Below are 27,187 nucleotides of genomic sequence, written 5' to 3' on the forward strand. Positions count from 1 at the left end.
TAAGTTTAGTTTATCTTTATAAAAGTGCTTGCTTTTGCCTTAAAAGGAATACATACATGCATATATAAGATAGTGAGTTTGCTGTTAATAAGAACTTAAGACCAGTAAGTAAATATAGTATCTCTTGAATTTTTAAAAATTTAAAATATTTTTTAGGAGCAGATTTATTTTTTTAGTTTTAGTACATTTTATTTCTTTATACTTTATTTGGAATAGAAGTTTGAGTTTATATTCTTCAGTGTGAAAATTGTGGGTGGTTGTTTATTTTCTTTTTTATATTTTCAATAACTTAATTCATCTAATAGTATTAAACATTAGACCCTTTATGTGTATCAGATTTGTATTAAAGTTACATTTAATGCTTTCTACTTGTTTTTCACAGTAGTATTTCAGGAATTTCTATTACTATGTGATTTGATTTCATATAAGCCTTCATTCAAGGATTTTATGGTTATTAAGATAGTATTCAATATATTTTTATTCTATTGTATTGAGCATTTCATCAGTTTGATTTATGGTCTTGATTTAAATTATTAATGTGAAGTTCCTACATCTGATTGCTATTTATCAGACCCAATTAAGGATATTTCTAGTAATTATAATATTCTATTTTTTCAGCATATAGTAAACTGCTCATTATGCTTTAGATAGACGAGGCAGGTGGATCTCTCTGAGTTCGAGGCCAGCCTGGGCTACAAAGTGAGTTCCAGGAAAGGTGCCAAAGTTACACAGAGAAACCCTTTCTCGAGAAAACCAAAAAAAAAAAAAAGACTTGGATAGACATTTTAAAAGTTTAAGCTATAGTATTTAGTTTCTTTGTTTTGGTAGACTAAACATTTAAATTGTCTTCTTATGTAGCCTAGACATGTAACAAATATTCTTATGACCTCATGACACATGATACTGACTGTAAAAATCTCCAGCATCTTACACACACCACCTTTTATTGTTAGTCCAGTCTACAATTCTGAGGTGGGTGTTTTTGTTTGGGTTTTGTTTTTGAAATAGGGACTTATGTTTCTCAGGTTAGCCTTGAACTGTGTACTCTTCATGCAATTTAAATAAGAAATACTCAACTTTGTTATTCAGACTTTCATAAACACCAAGAATCTATAGCGTTGGTTCTCCACCTTCCTAATGCTGTGTGTGACCCTTTAATACAGTTCCACATGTTGTGGTGACTCCAACCATAAAATTATTTTGTTGCTACTTCATAACTGTAATTTTGCTACTGTTATGAATGTAATATAAATATCTGACAAGCAGGCTATCCCCACTACAGGTTGAGAACCACTGGTTTATAATCTTTCCACTTCAATAGTGTCTTTAGGTGTATTTTCTGTTTTGATTCACAAATTCTGATTGTTTTGCTGTCTTTTGAGAGAGAAACAGACTATGTGTGTGTATATGTGTGTACATGTATGTTTGTGGAAGCCAGAGGTTGATGTTTGGTGTCTTTCTGGCCTGTTTTCTGTCCTTTAAGACAGGTCTCTCACCTGGAGCTCACCAGTTAGCTAGGCTGTCTAGTCATGAGGCTAGCTTTTATGTGGCTGTTGATCAGAATTCAAGTCTCTGCTTATGCAACAGGCACTTTACCAACTGGCCCAACTCTCCATCCCCCAGTATAATTTCAGCTTAATATTATTGCAGGAATAGCCAAAAGTTCCTGTATGCCCTTCATCGGCTTTCCTGGTTGTTTACATTTATCCCTTCTTGCTTGAGCATGAAGTGCGGGTATGTTTGTTTGCTTGTTTAAGCATTTGGAGGTTAAGTTGAAGGTACTGGGATCTTTGCTATTAAGTACTTTATTGTGTTTTCCCTATGCAAAAATTTCTCTACCAGCAGCAGTGTTTCAATGTTTTCCATGTAGTAAATTGATTAAAACTGGCAAGTTAGTTTTCCAAGGTTTTAATTTTACCATCTTTTTGTTCCTACAATGAATAAGTCATTTTTCACAAAAGTTTGTTCTAGGCTTGTCTTTCAGAATACATTTGTAATCACTAGATGCAAAAGACCTATATTTTAGTGATTCAGTATTATTCAGTTCTTTTAGTTACATTCTCATGAGCGCAGGGTAAGAATATACCAAATATATTCTGGAATTTATAACATTGTCTATTGTGCCAACTGAATAATTATACAACTCCTTGGATTGAGTGTTACTTCTTCAGTTTCATTCACCTATGTAGTGCTTCTTCAGCTGTCTAATTATTTGATTGTTAGTCCTTTTTTCCCCCTTCACTTCTCAAATCTAATAGTGGTCAAGAGTTTGAAAGTCTATCATAACTGAAATGGTGTAGGAGTTTCATCTTTTAATAGTATATAAGATAATAGTTTTGTTTATAATCACTAGCATCTTAGCAAATAGGATACTTTGCCTTTAATTTTTGTTATTTGCTAATTACCTCCATTGAAGTCAGTCTTTTCTACACTTGCTCTATTGTTGAATTAGCTTTAAATTATACCTTTACTCTCCTTCTGTTTGATTAAAGTCACCTCAGCCATCTTTCAGATTTCTTTTCCGAAATGTGTTAGACTTTGATGTAACATTGCTTTAATTATTAGATCCATAGGGTGTGTATTAGAACTTTTAAAAAGTGAAGAAATTGTTTTTTTAGGTTTGTAATGTTTTTAGTTATATAAGTGGTTCTAGTGCATAGTTTTCAAAAGGTAAATATAGGTTATGCAACTTCAGACAAGAACAGGTGCAGGCAGTGTGGTTTTCTGTAGACCCAGACTTCTCTGGTTTTGAATTCAGACTCAACTGCTTACTCTTCAGCCTCTGCATTGCCATCTAGGAAAACAGAGACATCATACTTAACATTGCTGTGATAAAAAGAGCAATATGTATTTCCAACAGTAGCGAGGATACATTACATTTGTTGGAGAGGAAAACAAAGAATTGTTATTTTGTGATACTGCAGTCTAAACATTTTTTTAAATGTGTACAGAGTAGAAAAGGATCACCATAGAGTGCCATAGAGTAAATCAGTGGTTTTCTTTTTGATATGTTTTAAGAAACAGTTTTAGATGGAGAAAAATTTTCAGTTATGCAGAAGCATCAAATTGTCTGGATAAAGTGAAAGATGATATAGAAATTGTCTTAATTTTGGGGTACTGAAATATTAATAATGCATTTATAAGCTTTTATTGAAACTGTAGCACTAGTTTGGAGCCAAGCAAGGCCTGTGATCCATAGGATTACAAAATTACCTTTGGACTATGTGAAACAAGTATAAGGTATATGTGAAACAAATGACTTTGATGTTTAGCCTTGAATCTCATCCTCAAGATAACTGCAGATACTACAAAATTAGAAAAATGTTGAGATGTGAAACACTCTTGGTTCCAAGCATTTCAGATAAAGAATATTCAAGGAATTGCTGTTAGGAAGAGATTTGGATCATATATGTAGATAGACTAGGTAAGAGAAATATGTAAACATTTCATTATAAAGTGATCCAGATTCAGAGACCACATGGGAAATCAACAGCTAAAAGTTGATTCTTTAGAAAGACTAGAAAATAGATAAAGTTAGCAAGATTGGGAAAATACAGAAGCCATAAATAACACTTCAGAATAAAAAGGATGGCATAGGTGAGTATCAAGACAAGTACCAAATGCTCAATGAACTAATAAAAGTATACTTTAAAAATTTTAAAATAAACCCACACATATAAAAAAGGATATACAATTAGAGGTTCATGAAAATAAAAGATACCTGAGAGTGCTGTCAGTAGTGTTGTGTATACTACTTTGAAAATTTGAAACAAACATCTAAAAGCTACAGTTTGATAATTTGCCTAAATAAGAAAGCTTTGATTTAATTGTGAGGTAGCAGTTAAATTTTTCCACCAGAGAAATATCTGGTCTATATAATTTTATGGGACAGGTAATTGTGGTGTTTACAGAAGTTACTTCAGAGAATAGAAAGCAAAGGAATATATTCTTCATTCTTGTATTTGTCCTTAATTTTATAACCAGATAGCAAAGGTATAAGAAAGAAATTTTGTTTATACAAAATTCTTAAAGTAATAGGTCCACAGACCCCTTTCCTGTAAATTTGACTTTCGTTTTGAGACAGGGTCTTATTAGCAATGGCTAGTCGTGAACTCGATCCTCCAACCTCTATCTCCCAAGTGTTAGGATTAAAGGTATGCCTCACAATGCATGGCTGGCTTTCAGATGAGGGATTAAGGACCTGTTAGTGACCAAAAAACATTTAACAATATAGAAAAGGAAAATCTTAGTCTATTTGGATTTATATTGCATATACAGAAGATAGCTTAATATTAAGAATTCGATTTATGTAGTTCCTCTATAAACAAGGGAGAAAAAGTATCATGATAGTGGTACATGGGGGAAAATGCTTGATAAAATTTTATCATGGAAAGACTACTAATTTAGGAATAGATGAGAACTTGGCAAAGTACATGCTTTAGAATATAGTAAGTCATAGCTTTAGAAATAAATGCCTTTAGAACCTCAACAGTCTTTGTTAAATAAACTGCCTTTTTAAAATAAATACTATTGGACCTGAATACGTTCACATCAGATGGGGTCCCAGCACTGAGTGGGAAGTAGACAAGGGGGTCTCACCCCTAACCAAGAAGCTTTTTGCAATTGATACCCACTTGCAAAGAAAAAAAATCAGTTTTCTATAATGGAGTGTCACACTGTATGTCATACCAGAGGGCAGGCCCCATTCCCACGAGTAGTTAGCTAGCACAGACTCCATGATTTTTGTTTTTGCTTTTTGTTTTATTGGCTGTTTGTTTTGTTTGAGCTCTTCCCCCATCTGGGAGGGGGAACAGAGCACACAGAAAATGGAGTGCGTAGGGAGGTCGGGGAGGATATGGGAAGAGATAGGAGAGGAGAAAATATGATCAGACTATACAGTATGAAAAAAAATTTTAATGAAGTACTTTGTTATCTCAGTGAATCTCAGTCTAGAGGTAGAAGCTGCAGTTTCCAAATTTTTGTGCCTCTTTACAATGACTTTTACAGAGACTCATAGATAGTTAAAGGAAAGCATTACTTTATTCAGGGAAGATAACAAAGGAGCTGGGAAGTACACTATATTCCACCTGCCGACTGTCACCCGGAGGACAAAAGGGGAAAGGCCAAGGTGCCCCTCTCACATTCCTGTAATGTGGACTTTGCAGAGCATGCTACCATGTTTGACTCAACAGCGGATAGACTGAGCTACCAGTCTAAGAAAGAAATGCTGTGCCATCTGCTTTTGATGCTAATTTCTAGAACCTACCACCAGGGCAGCCACCATTTTCACTTGACATGTAAATCTTCCTTTTTAGGTATAAAGGCAGTAAACTATATAAAATTTTTCAAGTTTATATCCAATACAAATTTAGGCACAGCTTTTAGTCTGTCAGCTAACATCCTGACATCTGACGAAATTAGGGCCTTGAAGGATGTATCTCATTTATGTTTTTTGTTTTGTTTCTGGTGGGGCTGGGAATTGAACTTACTGCAGGTCTTCATTTAACAAAACTTTGAAACTGTTTAAAGTTTATTTTTCTATTAATTTTTAGCCTATTTGGGGGAATATTTATTCCTAAATTACCAGTTGAGGAAGGTATCAATTACTTAACCATTATTACTTTGAAGTTCTGCTCTTAAGGATCCAGAGTCACCTTTATGAAGGACATATGTTCAGGAAAATGAGAAAGGTTTGTTTTTTTCCCCCCATCAACCCTCCAGCTAACATTGTTTTGAGTCTTTTTTGTCTTGTATTGAGTCAGAGGAATACTAAGTTTGTGTCTGAGTTTTTATCCCAAGAGCACTGAGTAATTTCTAAAGGATAAACTATAATGCCTACTATGGGAAAAATTGATACCATATTTACAATTCATGTCCCTGACCTAATAATATATTGCAGTATGATCAGCTGAATTCAGTATAAGTGGAAGTTCTTATACTTTGTGTCATAGTAAAACACACGCACACGCACACGCACATGCACACGCACACACACATACACATACATATATTAACAAAAGAATCTGTTTAGTAATTATAATTTATTTTGAAAGAGGATAGTTATTTTATCCAAATAGGTTTTTACTGAATACTTTATATGACTTACAGTACTAGAAGCTAATACAGATGCAACTTATCCCTTGGCTGTTTCTCAAGGAATTAAGTCTAGTAAAATTGATTTTAAATTTTCAACAAAGTGTATCGGTGTATCAGAAACTGTAAATTCTCCTCCATCTTTGTCTTACCTGGAAAACATTGGCTTTTGTTATTATTTCTATTTTATACTGGTAAGCTAAAATGAGCTTTTGAATCATTAGCTAGGTGTGTAGGGTTTATAATCTGCATAAAGCTAAGAGTGCTTTATTGCCATGTATGAGGGCACGCATGTGCCTGTGTTGCCTAGCTACGGGAGACTGAGACAGGAGGACCTCCTGGGCCTGGAGTTTGAGAACATCTGGGCAACACGAGTGGCAAGCAGTCTTAAGATTTGTTTCTTTAATAGTATTTCAGTGCTGGTATTACATGAGTTCAGTTATATAACATAGTTTTACTTACATTTTGCCTTTTCTCATTTCTTGCACGTGTTTGTTCTATACTATGTATTTGACTGATTTCTTTTCAGATATAGATTGAAATATACTTAATTAAATTTTAAAGTATATTTCTAATTCATATTTTACTGAGACCTATAAATTAGTTGCTTATTTCTGCATCAGATTAATTGTAATTGTTAAGAACATAGTCTGTGTCAAGGAGGTACTTTTTAAATGCAGGATGCTATGCTCTAACATATAGATGGATAGACAGGTGAATTTATAGCATTTCTGGTTTACATACTACTAACTTCAGTGTATTATAAATGATTGTATTCAATCCTAGAAAAACAGTAGATACATTTTTTTTTTTTTTGAGCTGAGGATCGAACCCAGGGCCTTGTGCTTGCTAGGCAAACACTCTACCACTGAGCTGGAGAGATGGCTAGCCCATTAAAGGCTAGGCTCACAACCAAAAATATAAGAGTAGATACATTTTTATGATTTCTAGCTCTGAAGTTTTCCTGATGGCTCAGCTGAAATGATGAAGAGATCCTCAAGTAAACAGAAATTATTTTATGACTTAAAAACCAAAGCTGGATAGAGAGACACATGCCTACCTATGAGATCTCCACACTTCAGAGGCTGAAGCAGGACCACCTTGAGCCAGCTTTGTATGCATAGGGAGGCTTTGTTTCAAAACGAAACAAAGCTGACTCCAGTAGAAAGAGGCTTTTTAGTTAGAAGTAGTGTTCATGTTTCCAATACTTAACACAGAATACATGGGTATAAAAAAGTGATGTTGTGATTCTGTTTAGTGTTATCCAAGTATGAGGAACAATTTTTATATTTTGTATAAGATAATTGTTTTGAATTTTTGGAAATTGGTTTTAGTCATTAAAAATGTGAAGAAAGATTTGAATGTTTCTCCTGGAAAAGTACATATATAAAATTTTACTGGAGTTCTAATATTTTCACTTATTTTCTAAAGACCTGTGGACTCTAGCTTAAGAGTTCTTGTTATAAAACGTGAGAGAGATGGAAAACACTCAAGTTTTTCTTTATTTCTTTATTCAGTTTTTTTTTCCTTTTTCATTCTTTCTTCACTAATACATTGACTGGCAAACACTGGAATTAATTCAACACTGAACGGTGTTGATAGGTAAGATGAAAGTCAAAGGGATGTCAGTGGTTTAGGAATGGAATTGTATGTGTTCTCTAAAACCTAAGTTCTTGTGAATGTAGATATTTGAAGAACCCCGATAAAAATACCCATTCACTTGTAGAACTAGATGTGGCAGTGCCTTTTCCAGGTCACTCTTGGTTTACATTTTATTATTTGTTGTTGATGGCATTACTAAACCAGTCTACCAGGTGGCTTAGAGACGTTGAAACCATTTTTTAGGAAGATACTATCTTACAGAAAGTTTTCTGAATTAAAGTCAGAAGCTGTTTGTCTAACTTGTGTCTATAAGAACCCTCACTACAGTTATTTCTTCTTTCATTTTACTTGGTTAGCTTGAAAAGTGACCAGTTTTCTTAGAAGGCACACATTCTTGGTTTTCATTACCTATTTGGACTCCCAGCCAATACCCAGAACTACTGCATGTAGACTTTTAAATGGAGTTAAATAAACTTTCACAGAGTCCACAGTCCACAAAGAGTTCTTATACTGACGTGTCATTGGACACCTCCCTTCCCATGTTATTGTTTTTTTAAATATTATGGCTACATATTTTTCCTTCCACTGTAGCATTTTAAAGGCAGTTAAGGTTATCATGTATCTTTGTATGCATCACACTAGAATTCCTCATTTTGATTCACGAATACACTTTATTTGTTCTCTTCTTTTTGACTTCCTGTGTTGCCCAAACTGAGTTCACATGTTCTTCCTGCCTTTGCCTCCTGGGTGCTGGGATTACCGTGTTTTTTTTTGTTTTGTTTTTTTTTTGTTTGTTTGTTTTTCTTTTTTAAAGTTAAAATCTCAGACTTCTCAGGAATGTTATCTGTAGCCGTTTATCATACTTGAGATCTTCATTCTTATTTTCACTAACTTAGACTAGTGGTTCTCAGTGTAATTAACTGCTTTTCAGGGACCTATGACAGTGTCTGCCTGTCACCACTGGGTTTGAGTGTTGCTTCCAGTATATATGTCAAGGATGCTGCTAATATTCTAAAATTCGTAGGCCATTTCTCACAACTATGGATTAGGTAGCCCAAAATGTCTCCAGTGCTGAAGTTTGAGAAATACTGGTACAGCTGAATGTAGTCTTTAAGGAGATCTCTGTGAGGTTCTAAGAAGGCAGCTATATATGGCATGTTTGTACCTGTTTGGTAAGAAAGGCAGGTTTTTCCTCGTAGGTCATAGCTTTTGCTCCTCTGTCCTCATCATGATTGAGCAAGAATGTGTTTTTAGGAGCATGCTGCTACGGATCAGAACTACATACTATTGCTATTCATCATACTCAGCTGCTCTTTATTCTGCTATCAAATGTGTTGCTTCTGCTCCATTGTTGCAATCCCAGTTGAGTTTTTATTGCTTCTTACTTGGACTATTGCCATGTTTTTTTATTAAATATTTTATTTTGTGATAATTGTAGATATTATGTCATTGTAAGCCATATAGAGATCTCAGGTTTGCTATGACTATAGTACAATATCACAACCATTGCATTGGTATTAGTTAGATGTCTGCTTTTTTAATTCCCCAGTTTCTGAATTGTTTATATGTGTATTTAGTTCTGAAAATTTTCACATGCATGAGTTTGTGTATCTGTCACTAGAGTAAAGATTCAAAACCAGTTTCACCCCCAGCCAGTCCTTCTATTGTTCTTCTCTAACCAGATCTACTCCTCCTCACCCTTTCCCAGTCTTAACTGCCTACAGATTCTAGCCTGCTTGCTCTTTGGGTAGTTTTGTGACTCAAGAATATTACAGGAGGCCGGGCGGTAGTGGCACTCGCCTCTAACCCCAGCACTCAGGAAGCAGAGGCAGGCAGATCTCTGAGTTCAAGGCCAGCCTGGTCTACAGAGTGAGTTTTAGGACAGCCAGGGCTACACAGAGAAACCCTGTCTTGAAAAAATAAATTAATTAATTAATAATGATAATAATAATAGTAATAACAAGAATGAAATCAAACAGTAGGTAACTTTCTAGGACTGACTTTCATTTAGCATAATTCTCTTCAGATTTATTCAAATTGTTGCATCTTTCAATGATTTGTTCCCTCTTATTGCTGAATAATATTCTACAGAATGAGTATATCCAGTTTTTAAATTGATGAAGGACACTGGGTCGTGTCTTAGATTTAAAAAAAAAAAAATGAGTCTTTGTGTTTCTAGAATAGGACTATAATTGCTTGGTCATAGGATAATTTCATATTCGGTCTTGTAAGGAAACTGCCTTACTATCTTCCTGAGTGGGTGGACCATTTAGATTCCCACTGGCAGTGGATGGTCTATCCAGTTTCTCCACATCATCACCAGTATTTACAGTGCAATTATTCTTTAATTGAGTTTCTCTGTTCCAATCAGCATTAGTTCAGACTCTGTTTTACTTTATAATGGAAATGCCTCATCTCTCTTCCTACAACTTGTTTGTGGTATCTTTACACTTCAGACTCCTCAGTTAGGCTCCCAAAGTTGTTTGCAGTGTGACTTTTGTCTGCTTTTCTATCCTTGTCAATCATTCCTCTACAGTTGGAAAGTCTAAGAATATCAGATAGTTACAACATATAATTGTATCAGTGCTGTCATGAAGGTTAAGATGGTACACTTCATTTGAACAAATGTCTAATATACAATAAGCAGTAAATAGCAGTTTCTGATTTCTCAGTCCTTAACCTAAATATAACAGGCAGTCCGATATTTTGGGGCAAAATGACTTAAGAGACTAGATACTTAAATTTCTGGACTCTCTGACGTCTTATCGTGTATGTAAAATTCTGCCTTTTGGAGTCTGGTTAAGCTTTGCATCCAGTCATTTTCCCATTTAGTAAACTATTTTGTATGTACTGTAAATAACTGGTAGTGAAGTGTGGGTTTTTCCTTTTTTTCTTCATGTAGATTCGATGTTTCTTGAGGGCATTAAAGCCCTTAATTTTTTCTGTCTTTCACAGTAACCAGGAATGATACACAGGAAAATCCTTCAGTTTTTATATGCTGTTGTGTTCAAATGAATTAATTTAGGGTTGACTTACATCTTTACAAGTAATAATTCTTTGGTATGATTCAGATGGGATCCTTAAAATTAGGAACAGCCATTTAGTGACAATCAAAAGAATCTGTAATTAGGTAAATAAAATGGTTGACGGGGGATGGTGTTGGAGAGAGAGCTCAGCAATGGAAAGTACTTGCTGCTGTTGGAGAGGACCTGGGTTTGGTTCCAGCTAGTTCCAGGGGGTCTACACCCTTTTCTGGTCTCCACATACAAAGCACAGACATGATGCATGGACATATATGCAGGAAAAACACTTATGCACATAAAACAAAAGTAAATCTTAAAGTTCAATTAGCTGGTGAATAAACTGACAATACTTTATGCATTTACTAACAAAAACCTTATGTAGTAGAGAGCCCTTGTATTGCTGCCTATAGTTTTATATTTTTCTGTTAGTGATTAGCCAAATATCCATTATGTGTTATTGTCCAATACACATACTAAAAAAAGAGAAAGGTTACCAGATTCTAAATAGTGTTCTGAAAATGGTGCTACCATGCTTCTGATTTGTTCACTAGGAAGAGCCGAAGGGAAGGGAAATCAGTATTGACTCTTGGGTTTGGGCTTTGAGCGACTGGATGGTTTTCCTCGGAAGACACTTATTCCTTCTTACCTTTTATGTTGTGTTTAAAGTATCTGTTAACATCCCAGGGGACACAATCAGTCTCAAGTTAGATTTATGAGTTCTGGTACTAAGAGAAGGATTTAAAACTGGGATTAGATTATTCACTGAAGGGTGTGGAACAGCTGGAGGACAGAAGAGCTCAGGGTGAGTTTATGGGGAAGAGTAGTTGTGAGCAGTGGAGCAGAAATGGAAAGCAAAGAGGAGTGACCTACATGGAAGTCAAAAGAGCAAGTACTTAGGGCAGAAGTCTAAGAAAGAATGTTGGTGAGAACTTAAGAAGGATGAAAAAGTCTTTAATAGCATGTTAGTAGAGTGGTAAGAGAAGCCATATATAAGGAGTTGAGAGAGTAGGATATATTCTTGGAGATTTGTTGACAGTTTTTGGGGGGAATTGCATTTGAACACAATTCAAGTGGTATGTGTTGAATGCATAAAATATATATAGATAATAGGTTTATTATTTAATACTATTAAATATAACATCTATATAAATATAACAGCTAATCAGGAGCAGAGAACAAACTCCAGAAAGTTCTGAGAGCTATTTGCTTCCCAGGCTATGATTATACCATGGAAGAAGTACAGTGTGTCTAATGGCTGCAACCGATCCACTCCTTCCATTGCTTCCAGCACCAAGCCCAACACCACAGTCATCAGTAGACGGAAGGGAAGGATAAGTACAGTGACAAAGACTAGAAGGTTATCAGGAAGGTTTGGAAAACAACAAAATGGTTCGGTGTAAGAAACTGATCAGGTATCGTACCAAATTGATACAAAGGAAGCTTCAACATCTGACTAGCCCCGGGAACACATTTACAGTGTAAGAAATGGATAAACTGGAGTTTGGTGTTAAAAGAAGAAGAAATGTGGAGACAGTACATGTTATAGAGCCTGGCGAAGTACTGGTCCAGGACTTTAAATATGTTTCAAAAATGTAACCATTATAAATGCTCTCTATATCCTAAGAGTCCCCCATACAATTACCAGCAGAATTATTAGAATGGACAGTGGAGGCACAAATGCCCCAGAAGTCCAGAATCTGCAAACAGCAATCTTAATGTAGGGGAAGGTTCTTAACACTACATGTAGAGATAACTGTGAATATAGACAATACTATCTCAGTTCTGTTCAGGGAGGAATGATGGAAGATTCTGACATCATAAAACAGAAAGGTAGCCACAGAACAGAAAGATGGAATCATGGCCACAGTTCTTTGGTGTTTGCCAAAGACTGCCTGAAGAAGGTAAGAATTACCAAAATTAAAACCCAAGGTCAGCAAACATTTCAGTGGTGGTACTCAGCAACTTGATAACTGACACAATTTCCTATCCCACAAGACAAAGAAACAACTTTAAATGTCTTGAGTAGAACAACATTTTTACCCAATATACCTTTAATGATTTTCAAATTGCTTCATATCTAAGATTTTTATTTTTAAATTTCATTTGTAAACCGTGTTGGCAACTCCCACCCCCATCAAACAAATAAACAAAAAACCAAAAAAACTAAACCAGCAGCCAGTAAGATGGCTTCGCAGGTAATGGTACTTGTTGCCAACCCTAGATGACTTTGATATTTGGAACCGGGATGGTGAAGAAAGCCAACTTCTGCAAGTTGTCTTTTGATTCCCACACATGTGCTTTGGCATGAACGCACCCACCCGACACACATATGTGGGTGCTCACAAACAGTTGCTTTTAAAAAGCAAAACTACAGGTGCCTGGTAATAAAGGTCTTCATTTTTGTAAACTTAAAAATGTGGGTGTGGGTATATGTATGGAGGTCAGAAGATGTGTGTGCCAGGGATAAACTCAGGTGGCTAGAGCTAGCATTATAGGCATGCACCACCATGATCAGCTTTTTACTTTGGTCTAGGGATCAGTGCTCTGGTCCTCATGCATGTGTGGTAGGCACTTTACCTACTGAGCCACCTCCCCAGCCCTGTGAGAGACAGTATTTTATTGTTTTTGATTGCATTTCTCTGATAGGCAGTGGTAATAATACACTTTTTCTTAAAATTCGTTGGGCTTTGTATGGCTTCTTTTAAGAAATACCTGTTCAGATCATTTGCCCATCTTAGTTGGTTTGTCTTTGTTTTTTTATTAAGTTTGAGTTCCTCATACATACTGGATATTAACCCTCTATGAGATGAGTAGTTGGCAGATTCCATTGTATAGGTTGTTTCTGCTCTGTGTTCTTTGCTTCTTTTTCTGTGCAAAGGTTTTAAACTTTTAAAATATAATCCTGTTTGTTGGCTTTCACTTTTTAAAAAATTCTGTGCTTCTGGGGTTCTTTCTAGGAAACCATTGCCTACAGTAATGTCTTGAAGTGTTTTTCATATATTTTTTTTACACTGATTATGGTTTCTAGACTTAACTACATTTATGTCTTTAATCTCCCTTGAATTGTTTGTGTACAGGTTGAGAGATGGGGGTTAAATTTCAGTCTTCCGAAGAAATCAGAAGAGCTTGTCCTTTCTGCAGTGTGTATTTGTCCCACTTTGATTAGAAAATAACAGTTGGCTATAGGAATGTGTGTTTACTTCTGGGATCTCTGTTCTTTTCCTTTGTTCCTTTGTTTCGTAAAGCATGACCTTATCCATATTACAGTGGACTGTGTGGGTGCTGTGTCTCTTGAAGTCAAATAGGATTATTATGCTTCCAGCTTTGTTCTTTTGGACCAAGATTGCTTTGACTCTTTGAGATTTTTTGTGATTCCATACGAATTTTAGGATATTTTTCTAGTTCTGTGAACATCATTAGTATTTTGATGGAGGCTATATTGAATATGTAGATACCTTTGTGGAGTATAGATATTTTAATAATTTTTCAACCCAGAAACCTGTAAAATCTTGCTTCTTTTAGTATCTTCAATTTCTTTTTCTTTTGTGTTCAGTAGTTTTTTTTTAAAGATGCTTTTCATTTTCTTGGTAACATTTACTCTTAGATATTTTGGTTTTTTATAGGTATTGTGGTGGAATTATTTTCATGATTTGTCCTCAAAAATTTATCAGTGTATAGAGAAGCCATTGTTTTTTTAAATGCTGCTACTTTATTCAACTCATCAGTAGTCTTTGATGGCATCTTAGGTTTTCTGTGTGTCCTATCATCTCAAACAAGGATGATTTACTTCTGCTCCTCTTTGTGTGTCCTTTATTTCTTCTCTTGCCTCCTTGGCCTCACATTGTTTCTCCTTGTGTATTGAATAAGGAGTGGTGAACACCTTTCTTTGCTTCCTGATCTTAGAGGAAGTCTCTGTTCAGTATGATACTAGCAGTGGGTTTGTTGAGTGCAGTTTTTATTACGTTGAGATATGATCCTTTTCTACACTATTTGTTGAGTTCTCCATTTTAAGGCTTTGGATTCTCTTTAAATGGTTAACTAGGTTTATTTTTGTGCTTAGTCTGCATGACTTAAAATAGCTGTTCTTACTCTATTTATAGTTACTTTTATGTTTCAGTTTGCCTTTTTTGTTTTCTATTTTGTATGCATCTTTAGGAAAAACAAAACAGAATAAACAAAAACACGCACACACACACAAAACTCTACAAAAAAATCAAACTAGCCACATGCATGCTTCTTATTTTTATCTTTAAGTTATCTTTAATTATGCCCCATTTCAGTTTATTTTTAACTCAGCCACCAATATATTTATTCTAATACTCGACCATATGTGTGTTATATTCATAAATATGGTATACCTAATAAATTCATATGTATATTTATACCTTATGTATTAGGGTTATCTCCTTTTTAAGAAGTTTTAAATAGCAGATTAATATTTTTGTATGTATGTATATGGGCATGTACCCATTGGCATGAACACACAGAAATCAGAGGATAACCTGCCAGAGCTAGTTTTCTCCTACCATGTAGATCCCAGAGAGTGAACTCAGATCGGGTTGGGTGACAAGAACTATTACCCATTAAGCCATTTCTTAGGCCCTATGATCATTTCTTATATCTTACTATATTACTTTTAGAGTAGGTTGAGGCTTTTTAGTCTTTTTAACAAAAATTTTTGTAGCTTTACCTGAAAAACTAGAAATCATATTTGTCTTCAGTGTTTATTTTTTTTGTATATGAGTGTGAGGAGGTCAGAGGAAAACTTTCCAGAGTCAGTTCCTGCCAAGTTTGTTGAAGCAGGGTCTTGTTTCTGCTACTCGGCATATTCCAGGCTAGCTGGCTATGAGATCCCTGCCAGTTCTGTCTCTCTTACCCATCTCGTAGTAGAAGTGCTAGGATTACAGGTGCATGCCACTGCATCCAGCTTTCTACCTGGCTACCAGCGAGCAAACACAGGTACAAGGCTTCTTCTATACTTTGAGACATTTCTCTAGTCCTGTACACAGTGTTCATTCTTAGGTTTTAATATAGAAAATCTACTATGCTAAGTTCTTTTATTGATATTTCGTTATATGTTTATAACTTTTAAAGAGATTGATTTATTGGATCAAGTTCTCACTGTTTAGCCCAAGCTGTCCTTGAACTTGGAGCATTCTCCTCACCCTAGCTGCCAAATGCTGGAGTTTTACAAGCATGAGCCACCAAGCTCAGATGACTATAGAATTCTTTTATACTCACTTTTCCTGTGTATACTCTTGTCAGAGAATCTTCTTAGAGTTGTCTTGAGAATTTTGAAGCTAGCTGTATATTCCTCCCCATCTCCACTATTGGTGGTTTATTTATTCTGTCTGGGTACCTTTAATATTCTTTGACATTTGTTGAGTTCAGCATGACTCTATCTCCGTGATTCACCTGGGTTTATTTATAAAAATTAAGTTTGTTAGTTTAGAAGAAACTTTTTTTTTTGGATCATTTGTACTAGTTTATTTTACAGTGTTTCTGATTTTTGGGTGTTTATCAACAAACAAAACAGGTGAAAATCCCTTTCCTCAGGTAGAGCCTGTATATTGTGTCCAGGGTAAGTCTTCTCCTCCCACATCCTCACCCCTCCCCCAAAAAGAAGGAAAAATAAGATATGACTATTATATAGTATTGGGATATGAGTGAGTTATATAGTGTTGTGGGGATTAGTAGTGGAAGAAGGCTGGGGAAGACTGCAGCAGGATTTCAATATTTAATGGCTTTTACGGTGGGCTTCCTTGAGGATACAAAGAGAACAACCAGTGCAAAAGTACTAATGCAACAACATTGTTGACATGTTAAATTGTTGAAGAAGCTGTGTAGCTGGAAGGAATAAATAATGAAAATAGCGGAGAATGAGGTCAATATAAAGTGGCATTGCAAGGCTTGCAGGCCATCTGTTGGGGAGTTCTGGTCACTCTCTTGAGAATGGCCTAGCTTTATAGGGAATACCAGTTTGTTTAGTAATCCAGATACATAATATGATAGCTTTGTGAACTCAAGGAATTAACAGTAAAGATGGTAAGAAAAAATAACATGTATTTCTATACTTTTGCTTAGCAACTGGAAGTAAGGTGTGAGAGGAAAAGAGAGATAAAGGATTATGTTGAGTAAGTTTTCCTGGGGAGACATGGAACAAACCCGATATGTCACAGAGAGTAGCACAAAGAACTGGTTCCACTCTATTCTAGTTTGGTGAGCCAATGTGCTTAATTGGGTTTACTTTTTTATCAGGAGCACAGATGGGAGGTTACTTGTGGAAGCACAGGCAACTACACCACCAGAATCTCCCTTAATCCCAGAAATGTTAACCACTTATATATTCTCAGGGTTAGATGAGCTACCTTGAATGATTAGTGAACACTTTGTAGGGCTGCCTTGTGACCCATCTCATGTGCCACCTCATCTACAAGAGAATGTTAGTAGGCCTGTAGGTGGAGACCACCTGCCAGATCCCAAGTAACTAACACAGAGGGATAATATTAATTATAAACGCTTGGCCAATAGCTCAGGCTTGTTACTAGCTAACTCTTACATTTTTAATTAACCCATATTTTTATCTACACTTTGCCACATGGCTTGGTACCTTTTCTCAGTATGGCATGTCCATCTTGCTTCTTTCTGTGTGGCCGGTAATTCCTCTGACTATACCTTTCTTCCCAGCATTCTCTGTTTGGCTCTTGCCTTAACCTTATCATGCCCAGCTATTGGCCAGTCAGCTTTTTTATTAAGCCAATCACAGCAACATATGTTCACACAGTATAAAGGAATATTCCACATAGGCCTAATGTTACGAAAGTCTTCTGTGGGTAATCACAGTTACAATGACTTAGAGATGGCAGTGGCCATATCATACCCAGAGGACAGGATTCCACAACAGACGTCTTAAGTATTTTTAGTTTGAGCACTTGAAGTGGAATTGCCAACCATTGACATGTGTAGAAGTAGTTAGTCTTCGTCCGCCAGCCAGCTCCCGAATCGCAGCACAGACTTATTAATTATGAACGCTTAGTCGATGGCTTAGGCTTGTTTCTAACTAGCTCTTAAAACTTATATTAACCCATTTCTATTAATTTACTTTCTGTCTTGTGGCACATGGCTTGTTATCTGATCTCTTACATGTCTTCCTCCATGTCTCCTTGTGATTCTGCCCTTCTTCCTAGTATCCTCTGTGCCTGGAAATCCTACGTAGCTATTGGCCATTCAGGTCTTTATTAAACCATTCAGAGTGACATATCTTTACACAGTGTAACCAAATATCTTGCAACATATAGTTTATTTTATGGAAAATATCAGGAATTTTGGACATGTAAAAAGTCTCTCTTTGGAGTAAAGTTATTTTACATTATTTATAGTTCAGGAGAAAAGGTGCATTTGACTATTCATTTGCGTTCTCAGTATGTAGATGGCATAACCAAGAGGGTGAGTTTATATGGAGAAGATAATCAAGGGTGAGGTGTAAGTCATTCATACCATTATTACAGAGTATGCTGAAAAACATGCCATGAAGTAATAGGGTGGTCGCCTTGAAGTCCACTACAAAGACTGCTGAGAAGTCAAGGAAGGTGAGAACCGAGAACTGCTACAAAGCAATCATCTGTACTTTAGAAGATGGAGTTAGAAGCATGTTGAGTGTCATGGGGACTAATTTGAGTGCATGTTTAAGAGTGAAGGAAGGAAAATTGGACCCAGCTAGTACAAATGATGTCTGTGTGGTTTGTCTATCAGAAGTGTACCCAGTATCTTAGATCAGCAGGTAACAAGGAGAGAGACTTCTTTTTTAAACATGAGCAACCCTACTCCTAGATGAAGAGCTATAGACAATTAATGACTTGAGATGGAAAATCCATCTTCCCCAGGGATGAACCCCATAATTGGTTATCTTATATCAAATGATCAGCCCTAAAAATACACACATGAGTAAAAGCTAAGTAGACTCAGAAAGTTGTATATATATATTAATTTGTGTTTATATGCATGTGTTTGTATGACAAAAGTTTAAAAGAGGCCATGAATTTGAGAGAGAGTAGTGGGTGTGTTTCTAGAGAGGAAACTGGAGGGGGCAGGGATGTTGTAAATAAAGTATATATACATGAAATTTTTAAAAAAGTAATTGAGAGCAAACTCCCATGTATTTGGGTATATGTAATAGGAGTGATCTGGTAAAAAGGTAGCATGCTAATGGTCCCTAATGTTTTATTCTGGTGTTTTCAGTCATAGTCTTTGCTGCTGCTGCCAAAAGATTTTTCTTTACATTTCTTCATTTATCTCGTTTTGCATTTATTTTTATCTCAAAAATAATGTCTAAGAGAGTTCCAGATTTTCTTGCTTTCTTAAGTTCTTTGAAAGCCTAGCTGTGCTTAAGTTTTGTTCAGAGTTTATGTTTATAAGGTTTTAATATTATTCACTATAATGTTTATATGAGTATGTTGCTGATATTGCTGCAGAAAGGGGGAGGGGAGAAAACGATTTGTCTTCCTTGTCTGTTCATTTATTCTGAGAATTTAAACTATCTGCTATACATTTAATTAATAACATAGTTTACATTATTTGCAAATATATTATAAGCATGTTTTTGCAAACAAAATTTGTTTTAAGAATAGCAGTATAAATAGCATAAATTTTTGCTTATGAAGGTAGTGAAAATTAAAATTGGGTCATTGTAAATCAGATCTTGTTTTTCATTGACAGTTTTTAATTGGAGACTTCATTTCTCACTAAATGTAAAAAAAAAAAAAACAAGCTATTTATATAAACAACATATATCCTTGTTTTTCTCTTATTTCAGAGAACCAGCTAGCAATTTATAAAAGTTGTAATTATCTAGTCTTAGTTTATTGATTTTAAATTATATGTTATTTTGAGTTAGTGTGAATTAATGGCTTTATAGATCAGTAACTCTAGCCAAGGGATGAATCTCAATGTGGAGAGCTTAAAATCCTACACTTGTCAGATATGTAAATCCTCGTACTTGGGAAGTGGAGGGAGACATATGTAACAAGTCTGTCTCTGTCCTGCCAGCAGCTATCAAATAATGACACAGATTTATTACTAATTGTGAAAGCTTGGCCTTCCTTAGGCTTGTCCCACTAGCTCTCATAACTTAAATGAACCCATTTATTTCATGCGTGTTCTGTTGTGTAGCTGGTTACCTCATCTCTTCATACTGCCCATGCTGCTTTCTCCGTGTCTGGCTGGTCACTCTGCCTTCTTCTTCCCTAAGCCCTCTCTGTGCTTGTAAGTTCTGCCTATACCTCTTGCCTGGCTACTTAATAAAGACATTCAGCTCTTTATTAAACCAGTCATAGCAGTATTATCTTCATACAGTGTACAAATAGCCCACAACATCCCCCCGCCCCGCCAATTTTGTCTAAATAAAATGGAAAGGTTCCAGGACTGTTTCACAGAGAAACCCTGTCTGGAAAAAACCAAATAGGAAAAAAAAGGGGGGGGCAGGGGGAATTTTAACTCTAATACAGTAAAATCATATACAATAAGGACAATCAAGAAAGAAGTAAGTAACATTTACGATGTTCAGACTATCTGTATTTGGCAAATTTATCTTTTTAGATCTCAAAACATATTCTTAGATAAACAACTTAAGCTTTTATGTTTCTCAATCTTATAAACTTTACATCTTTTATATAAGTTTCTTTTTTGAAACTGTCTAGTCTTCAACTCTGAGACCCAAGAAGGATATAATATTATCTGAGTAAACAGGAAGTAGAGAGCAGACAACTTCCAGAACTATAGAAATGACAGAAACAGCTAGCTGGACAGTTACCCCTCACCCCAAAGTTTCTCTGCAACTTTGAGGCATCCATCTTCACCCTTCAGGCCTAGGATATCTGACAGACTTTTCTGTGAAGCAGGAATTTTAAATGACTGTTCTACCTTGTCTTGGCAAAGTGTATCAGTTGCTTTCTTTTGTATCCTGCTTGTTCCATTTGGGCAACATACTGTCAGCAGTTGATGCAGTGCCTAACTTTTGCCACAAAGAAAGTAAACTTGGGGACTGGAGAGATGGCTCAGTGGTTAAGAGCATTGACTGCTCTTCCAGAGGTTATGAGTTCAATTTCCAGCACCCACATGGCAGCTAACAACTGTCTGTAACTACAAGATCTGACATCCTCACACAGACATACAAATAGGCAGAACACCCAATGCACATAAAATAAAAATAAATGAATTATTATTTTTCTTAAAAAGGAAAGTAAACTCCATATGGAGGTTCTTTAATGCCTGTCGTTCTTTTTTAAAGTAAATTGGTTCTGCCAGGAGCAGACATGTCTCACTGTCATGAAAAGCCTTAGATTATTGAAACATTTTAAATGTCATATTCTGTAGGTCTTTGAAGTGCTTGAAAACCATCTATCTATTTAAAATATATCTGTTTAATCTTGAAAACATACCTAACATGACTACAAATTTGATTATTATTATAGATGGCTAACTACTAACCTGTCTTAATTATATATTACATTTTTTTAATGATAATAGTCCATTTTTTAAAAAAGATTTATTTATTTATTATGTATACAACATGTATGACTGCAGGCCAGAAGAGGGCACCAAATCTTATTACAGATGGTTGTGAACCACCATGTGGTTGCTGGGAATTGAACTCAGGACCTCTTGAAGAGCAGTCAGTGCTCTTAATCTCTGAACCATCTCTCCAGCCCTAAATTATATTTTTTAATGAGCAGAATAGATACAATAGGAACATATATACAGTGTAACAAAAAATAACCTTAAATTTGTATCTATACCAAAATCCATACCAATGTAAAGTATTTGAGACTAGTGGTTGTTCAAAAGTAAACTCAACAATCCACCCTTTTAATCCCATCATTTCTATACTATATGCCCCCTTTTTCCCTTCAGAAAGAAATCCCTGAATATAATCTTCTTTCAGCTTTTTTCCTGATTGTGGCCAATAACAACTTGTTACCAACCCCCTAAACAATGACAAACATCTGTAACCCATCGAATGACCAAAAACCGCACCTCTTGGGAATGTGGACATCATGTTCTCTAGACTGCTTCCTGTTATTTGGGAGGCAGTGGCATCTTTAGGGGACCCTGAGAAAATTGGGATACTGCTCAGGTCCTGGGAGAGTTAGCTGTATAGTTTGTTGTACTGTCTCTGGGTGATGGGGAAGTATGGTGCATATCTTATCTGAAGTCCTGGATTGGAATATCACTTGAAGCTAGACCTTCTCAGCTAGCACCTTTCAAGTTGTTCTGGATGCAGATTTTGAGAAAACTGCAACAGAGGCTTTCTGAGAGGCTGGATTATCTGGGCTACTTGTTTTCATTGGTGTCTGTTTTTTTCTGAAAACACACAAGCTTTTAAAGGTACATATCTGCATTAACACAAGTATGGAATGTGCGGTGTGCACAAGTCAGTTAAAGATGTTTTTTTATTCTATGTTTGAGCAGGTAAAAGGTACCTGTCAACTTTATAAGTTCATTTGGACTATATAATCAAATGGATATAAATCTTATCCATGTCATATAAAAGGATGGCTTGTAATGAGTCATGAGGACTCTAGCCAACAAGATTTATCATGTTTCATCTAGTCTCAGAGCTGTTCCCATGTCAAGGGATCAGCTTATACACCATCTGTCCTATTGTCTTTCTTGTTTTTCCCCCTCATTTCTGTAGCCAAGATCCTTATTGGTTTTGAAGAGAAGCATAACTTTTTGTTTCCTATGGAACCAAGGCATAACCTCTCCCCAATGCAACATATTTTCTGACTTCCATTTTGAAGTTAAGACATTCTTAAATAGGTTGATTCAATTTAGCATTTTGCATAATCCAATATCTCTCAGCAGCTATCGTGTTTTTTAACATGAGCATTTTAAAATTTCAGTCAACGAATTACTGTATAGACCCAGACACCCTGTTTTGTGGTTTAGTTTTTTTATATTACTTTATTCCTTTTTTAAAGACTTTATTATCTTTAAACTATATTTTTCTATGACTATCTATAACCATTTTCATTAGCATCTGTATCTGTTCAGAGATTTTCTCATTCTGGACCTGACTTTATTAAGTGCTAGTAGCCGCTCACTTGCAGTGTACTCTGATGTGTACCAAACCTTAAACTGCTAAGTGGCTGCTGAGCAGCTCTGGCTGTTGGCTGCCTCTCCCCTCTCCCCTTCACTGAGGACCTAGCCTCATGTCAGCTTCAGTGCACTGGATAGTACTGCATGGTACTGCCCCAGCTCTGGATATTTTCTGGGTTCCAGTGGCAGGCATTTTTACCTAGCATGCCAGTTGCTCTGCCACACAGCAGGGCCTCTTAAAAGAGCCTCACCTCTGTATGCTGTGAACAGTGGGTTCTGTGTACATGCCCCAAGTTGTATGTCATTTGTAATGAGTCTCTGTCCCACCAGCCAGCTCCCAAATAACGACATGGAGACTTACTATGAACACTTGGTCTTAGCTTAGACTTGTCCCACTAGCTCTTATAATTTAAATTAACCCATGTATTTTAATTACATTTTATTTTATCTTATTATTTTTTTCTTTTTCAAGACAGGGTGTGTCTGTGTAGCTTTGGAGTCTTTCCTGGAACTCACTTTGTAACCCAGACTGACCTGGAAATCACAGAGGTCTACCAGCCTCTGCCTCCCGAGTGCTGGGATTAAAGGCATGCGCCGCCACCACCTGGCTCTACATTTTATTTTAATCTACATTCTGTCATGTGGCTCATTACCTCATCTCTCCATACTGTCCATGCTGGTTCCTCCATGTCTGGCTGGCGACTCCACCTTCTTCCCCGAGTCCTCTCTTTTCCTGGAAGTCCTGCCTCTACCTCTTGTCTAGCTATTGGCCATCTTTATTAAACCAGTCATAGCAATATATCTCACACAGTGTACAAATAGTCCACAACTTGGGGACTGCCTTGGGCTACAGAATGGAACCTTATCTCAACAACAAATTCCTAAATCCTTGAAGAACTCCCTGGAGTGATTCTGCTGGCTAAGAACTATGAATTATAGACTAAAAATAATTGTATGCATTTTAACTCATTTTGAAAGGTGTATCTGATCTAAAACTCCTTTGCTTTCTTTTTTTTCCTATAGTTTAGTTTATCTACATACCGTAGGTCGAGTTCACTTTGTGACCCAGACTGACTTTGAACTAGCAGCATTCTTGCCCCAGGCTACTTTTTAGCTGGTAAACTTCTTTGTGGCAGTATCCTTAGGAAACAGACTGGTCATATAGATCCTCCCCTATAACGATTAGCAGAGCAGACTTGTATTAAAGTGTCCCTTAGAGCTGCTGAAAAGTCCTTGCTCTAAGATCTTGCCTTTTTATTGTAGTAGATTACTAGCACCACATCTGGTGGTTTCAGAATTAAATCCCCTGCCTCATTAACTTAGGGCCCAGAAGTACACTTTTGAGCTTATTCCAGATAATCTACCTCATTTTGATTCCTTTTATTAACCCACCAAATTTAGTGAAATATTCAGGTGTTCTAAAACAAAGTTGAGACTTTACTTTTTTCTCTCCCCAACCTCAAGTGGGGATATAATTACTTCAGTCGTCTCAGAGTTTAAATTGGTTTTGAATGGCCAATAATAAAATGTGATCTCTTAACAGTGAATTGCAACATTTAAGACTAACTAGATAGCTTACTTTTAAAAAATTATTTTTAATTTTATATGTGTGTGTGTGTTTGTGTGTCCATGCATATATAGGTATGTGTATATGAGTACAGGTGCCCGTGAAGGCCCGAGACATCAGATCCTTGTGGATGGGTGCTGGGGACCAAACTCAAGTTGTTTTCAGGAGCAATACATTCTCTTAATCACTGAGCCATCTCTCCAGTCCCAGATATCTTACACTTTAAAAACAAAAAAGTAACTCTTTAGTGTTGTAGACTGAGTTCTTTACCTTTTCTGTTATACTGTTATCTCCTAGACATTGCTGTTGACTAGAGGTGCAGTTTATTTAGCAATAAACAGACAAAAAAAGTTTTGCTTCCGGTTGTCCTTTCCATCAAATTGTAATGCAGCTACTAGTTTGTAACTTGAAAAGGACCTTACTTCCAAGAAAAAAGAACTTAGCCACTTACCTCTACCTGGCTTTTAAGTACAGTTTCTGCTACTTCCTGGACATTTGGTGATGGTCAGTTGGAGAATAAGATAACAGACTGTTTAATTAGGTAAGTTAGGTTTTGAGCCAGAATACTAATGACCTATTGTAAGTAGTCTTTGCTTAGTAAAAGTTGTGTATTCTCTTTCTTACTAGGAAGTGTTAGTGACTGAGGATTTGAAAGTTAGATTTCATGAGCTCTGGCAGTTTGCTAAGTGAAAGGACTGAAATATTCAAGTTGTCCCGTGTAGGGACTAAAACAAGTTTCCTGTAGAAAGAGTGGGGAAAATGAGAGATGTTTTGGGCATTAGATGAGATGATGGTGTCTGTGCTTCTCTTCCCCTTGCTCCACTTTTCTGACTACAGTGTGGTTTTGTCCTATTTGTAAGTCTGCAACAACACTACCCACTGTATGAAAAGATTTGTGTTGGGTTGTGCATGCTGTTATTTCTTTTTGTTTGGTTGGTTTGGTTTATACCAGGGAAAATAAAAAATTTGTATATGAGGTTAGACTGAAAGAATCTAAGGTTGTCAGTAAAAGTGCTCTAACATTCTCTTTTTGTGTTTGAAGACTTTAATCTTCCTATACTTCAGAAACCCGCAATTGGGTGTTTGCAACAGCATTGTCTATGGAGATAACATCTAATCCAGAAAAGTTGAGTTAGTATCTCCTGAACAGATGGTTTTCAGACAGTGTTCATTGTGTTTTTAATATGTTCACTTCCAAGTAAAGAATCCATTTTCTCTCTAATGTTAGATTTTGTTTAATTTCTTTAGTTTTCTGAAGATGGTGTGTGTGCTCCTTCAGAAAATGATGTTAAAATGTAAAGGGAGAAGATAGGAAGAAAATGAGATGAGAGAAGGATGGTGGTGACATTGAAAGTGTATAATCAATCGAGCATAACTTGTTCTTACAAAGAAGTTCATACGAAATCACAATTTACCTCAAAGGCTAAATAAAGTTGACAGACCACATATAAAACACGGAGGGATGTTAGTTATTGTCCTTTGTGTTAACATTGAGAAATTATTTATTTCCAATCTCTTATTTATCCAGTCCATTTATTTTCCAAAGAGACCATTTTCTTCTAGTCAGCCCCCCCCCCCCTTATTCCTGTCTCTGTTGTTCAGTTTACATCCAGCAGAATTTATCAGGGCAATTATTACTGGGCACTTAGATTGGAAGTGACTTTTAAATACTTCTTTTGGTCCAAAGTATTTATTTACATTGCTTGGAAATATTCTGGAGAAGATAAACATTAATAGTTTTAATTTGAATATGTTTTCTTGTAGCAGAAAAAGAAAACTAAGACCTTCAATCCACCAACACGTAGAAATTGGGAAAGTAATTACTTTGGGATGCCCCTCCAGGATCTGGTTACAGCTGAGAAGCCTATACCACTGTTTGTTGAGAAATGTGTGGAATTTATTGAAGACACAGGTAGGCTAGAAGAATCAGTACATGAGATTTGATTTATATTCGTGTTTTTGGTACAATAACAGTTTGTCAGATGTTTGTGATGTGTTAAAGCTTTATTTGAGCCTTATAGTTCCCATTAGTGTCACCTTGAAGGTAGTTATCTGATACTTTATTGTTGATCAGTAGTAATTTTGAAGATCTACTTGAACATAATAAATATGTTGAAAGTTAAAATATTAAACTTTATATTAAAATATAAAATAATTCTAAAATTTATAATAGCTTCATTACTATAATATTGAGATTACTTTTATAATTTTTTAAAAATATTTTCAACCTAATACTATTTATGTTACTTATTTTACACATGGGTAATTTTCTTCTAAAATTTATAATAGCTTCATTACTATAATATTGAGATTACTTTTATAATTTTTTAAAAATATTTTCAACCTAATACTATTTATGTTACTTATTTTACACATGGGTAATTTTCTTCTAAAATTTAAAGCCATAATTACACATTTATAAATGGCAGTTCATTCTGTGTGTGACTTACTATTTATTCAGCAGTTCTAGCTTGATGTCATTTTATATGGTGTGAATTATGTTTATAAGGAATGTATAGATATCTTCACAGTTCTAAAACCAAGTTTGCATTTATGTTTGCTTTGCTGTAATATAGATCATTAAAACTGAAAAAAATCAGAGTTGGGGTAGTAAGTGTTGGGAAATAGATTTGAAAAAAATGTGCTTGAGTGTATTTTATTTATTGTTTTTGAGACAAGGCCTCACTTTGTATCTGTGTAACTGTGTAGATCAGTTCATCCTCAGACTCACAGAAATCCTGCTGCCTCTACCTCCTGGATGCTGGGATTAAAGGCATTTGCCAACATACCTGACTATTGAGCATAT

The 27,187-nt window shown here is 35.8% G+C and overlaps 1 protein-coding gene across 5 annotated transcripts in view; it reads left to right on the forward strand.

Annotated features, from left to right (window-relative positions):
* Arhgap5 (Rho GTPase activating protein 5) overlaps window positions 1–27,187 on the forward strand; it is a 76,680-nt gene that overhangs the window by 17,137 nt on the left and 32,356 nt on the right. For all 5 annotated transcript variants that reach the window (XM_036205777.1, XM_036205776.1, XM_036205773.1 and 2 more), the window contains one exon: window positions 26,146–26,293. In XM_036205777.1, coding sequence (XP_036061670.1) covers window positions 26,146–26,293 — 148 coding nt within the window. The remainder of the gene's footprint in view (window positions 1–26,145; window positions 26,294–27,187) is intronic.

The sequence above is a fragment of the Onychomys torridus genome, chromosome 14 (assembly GCF_903995425.1).
Source record: "Onychomys torridus chromosome 14, mOncTor1.1, whole genome shotgun sequence".
In the NCBI taxonomy this organism is placed as follows: domain Eukaryota; kingdom Metazoa; phylum Chordata; class Mammalia; order Rodentia; family Cricetidae; genus Onychomys; species Onychomys torridus.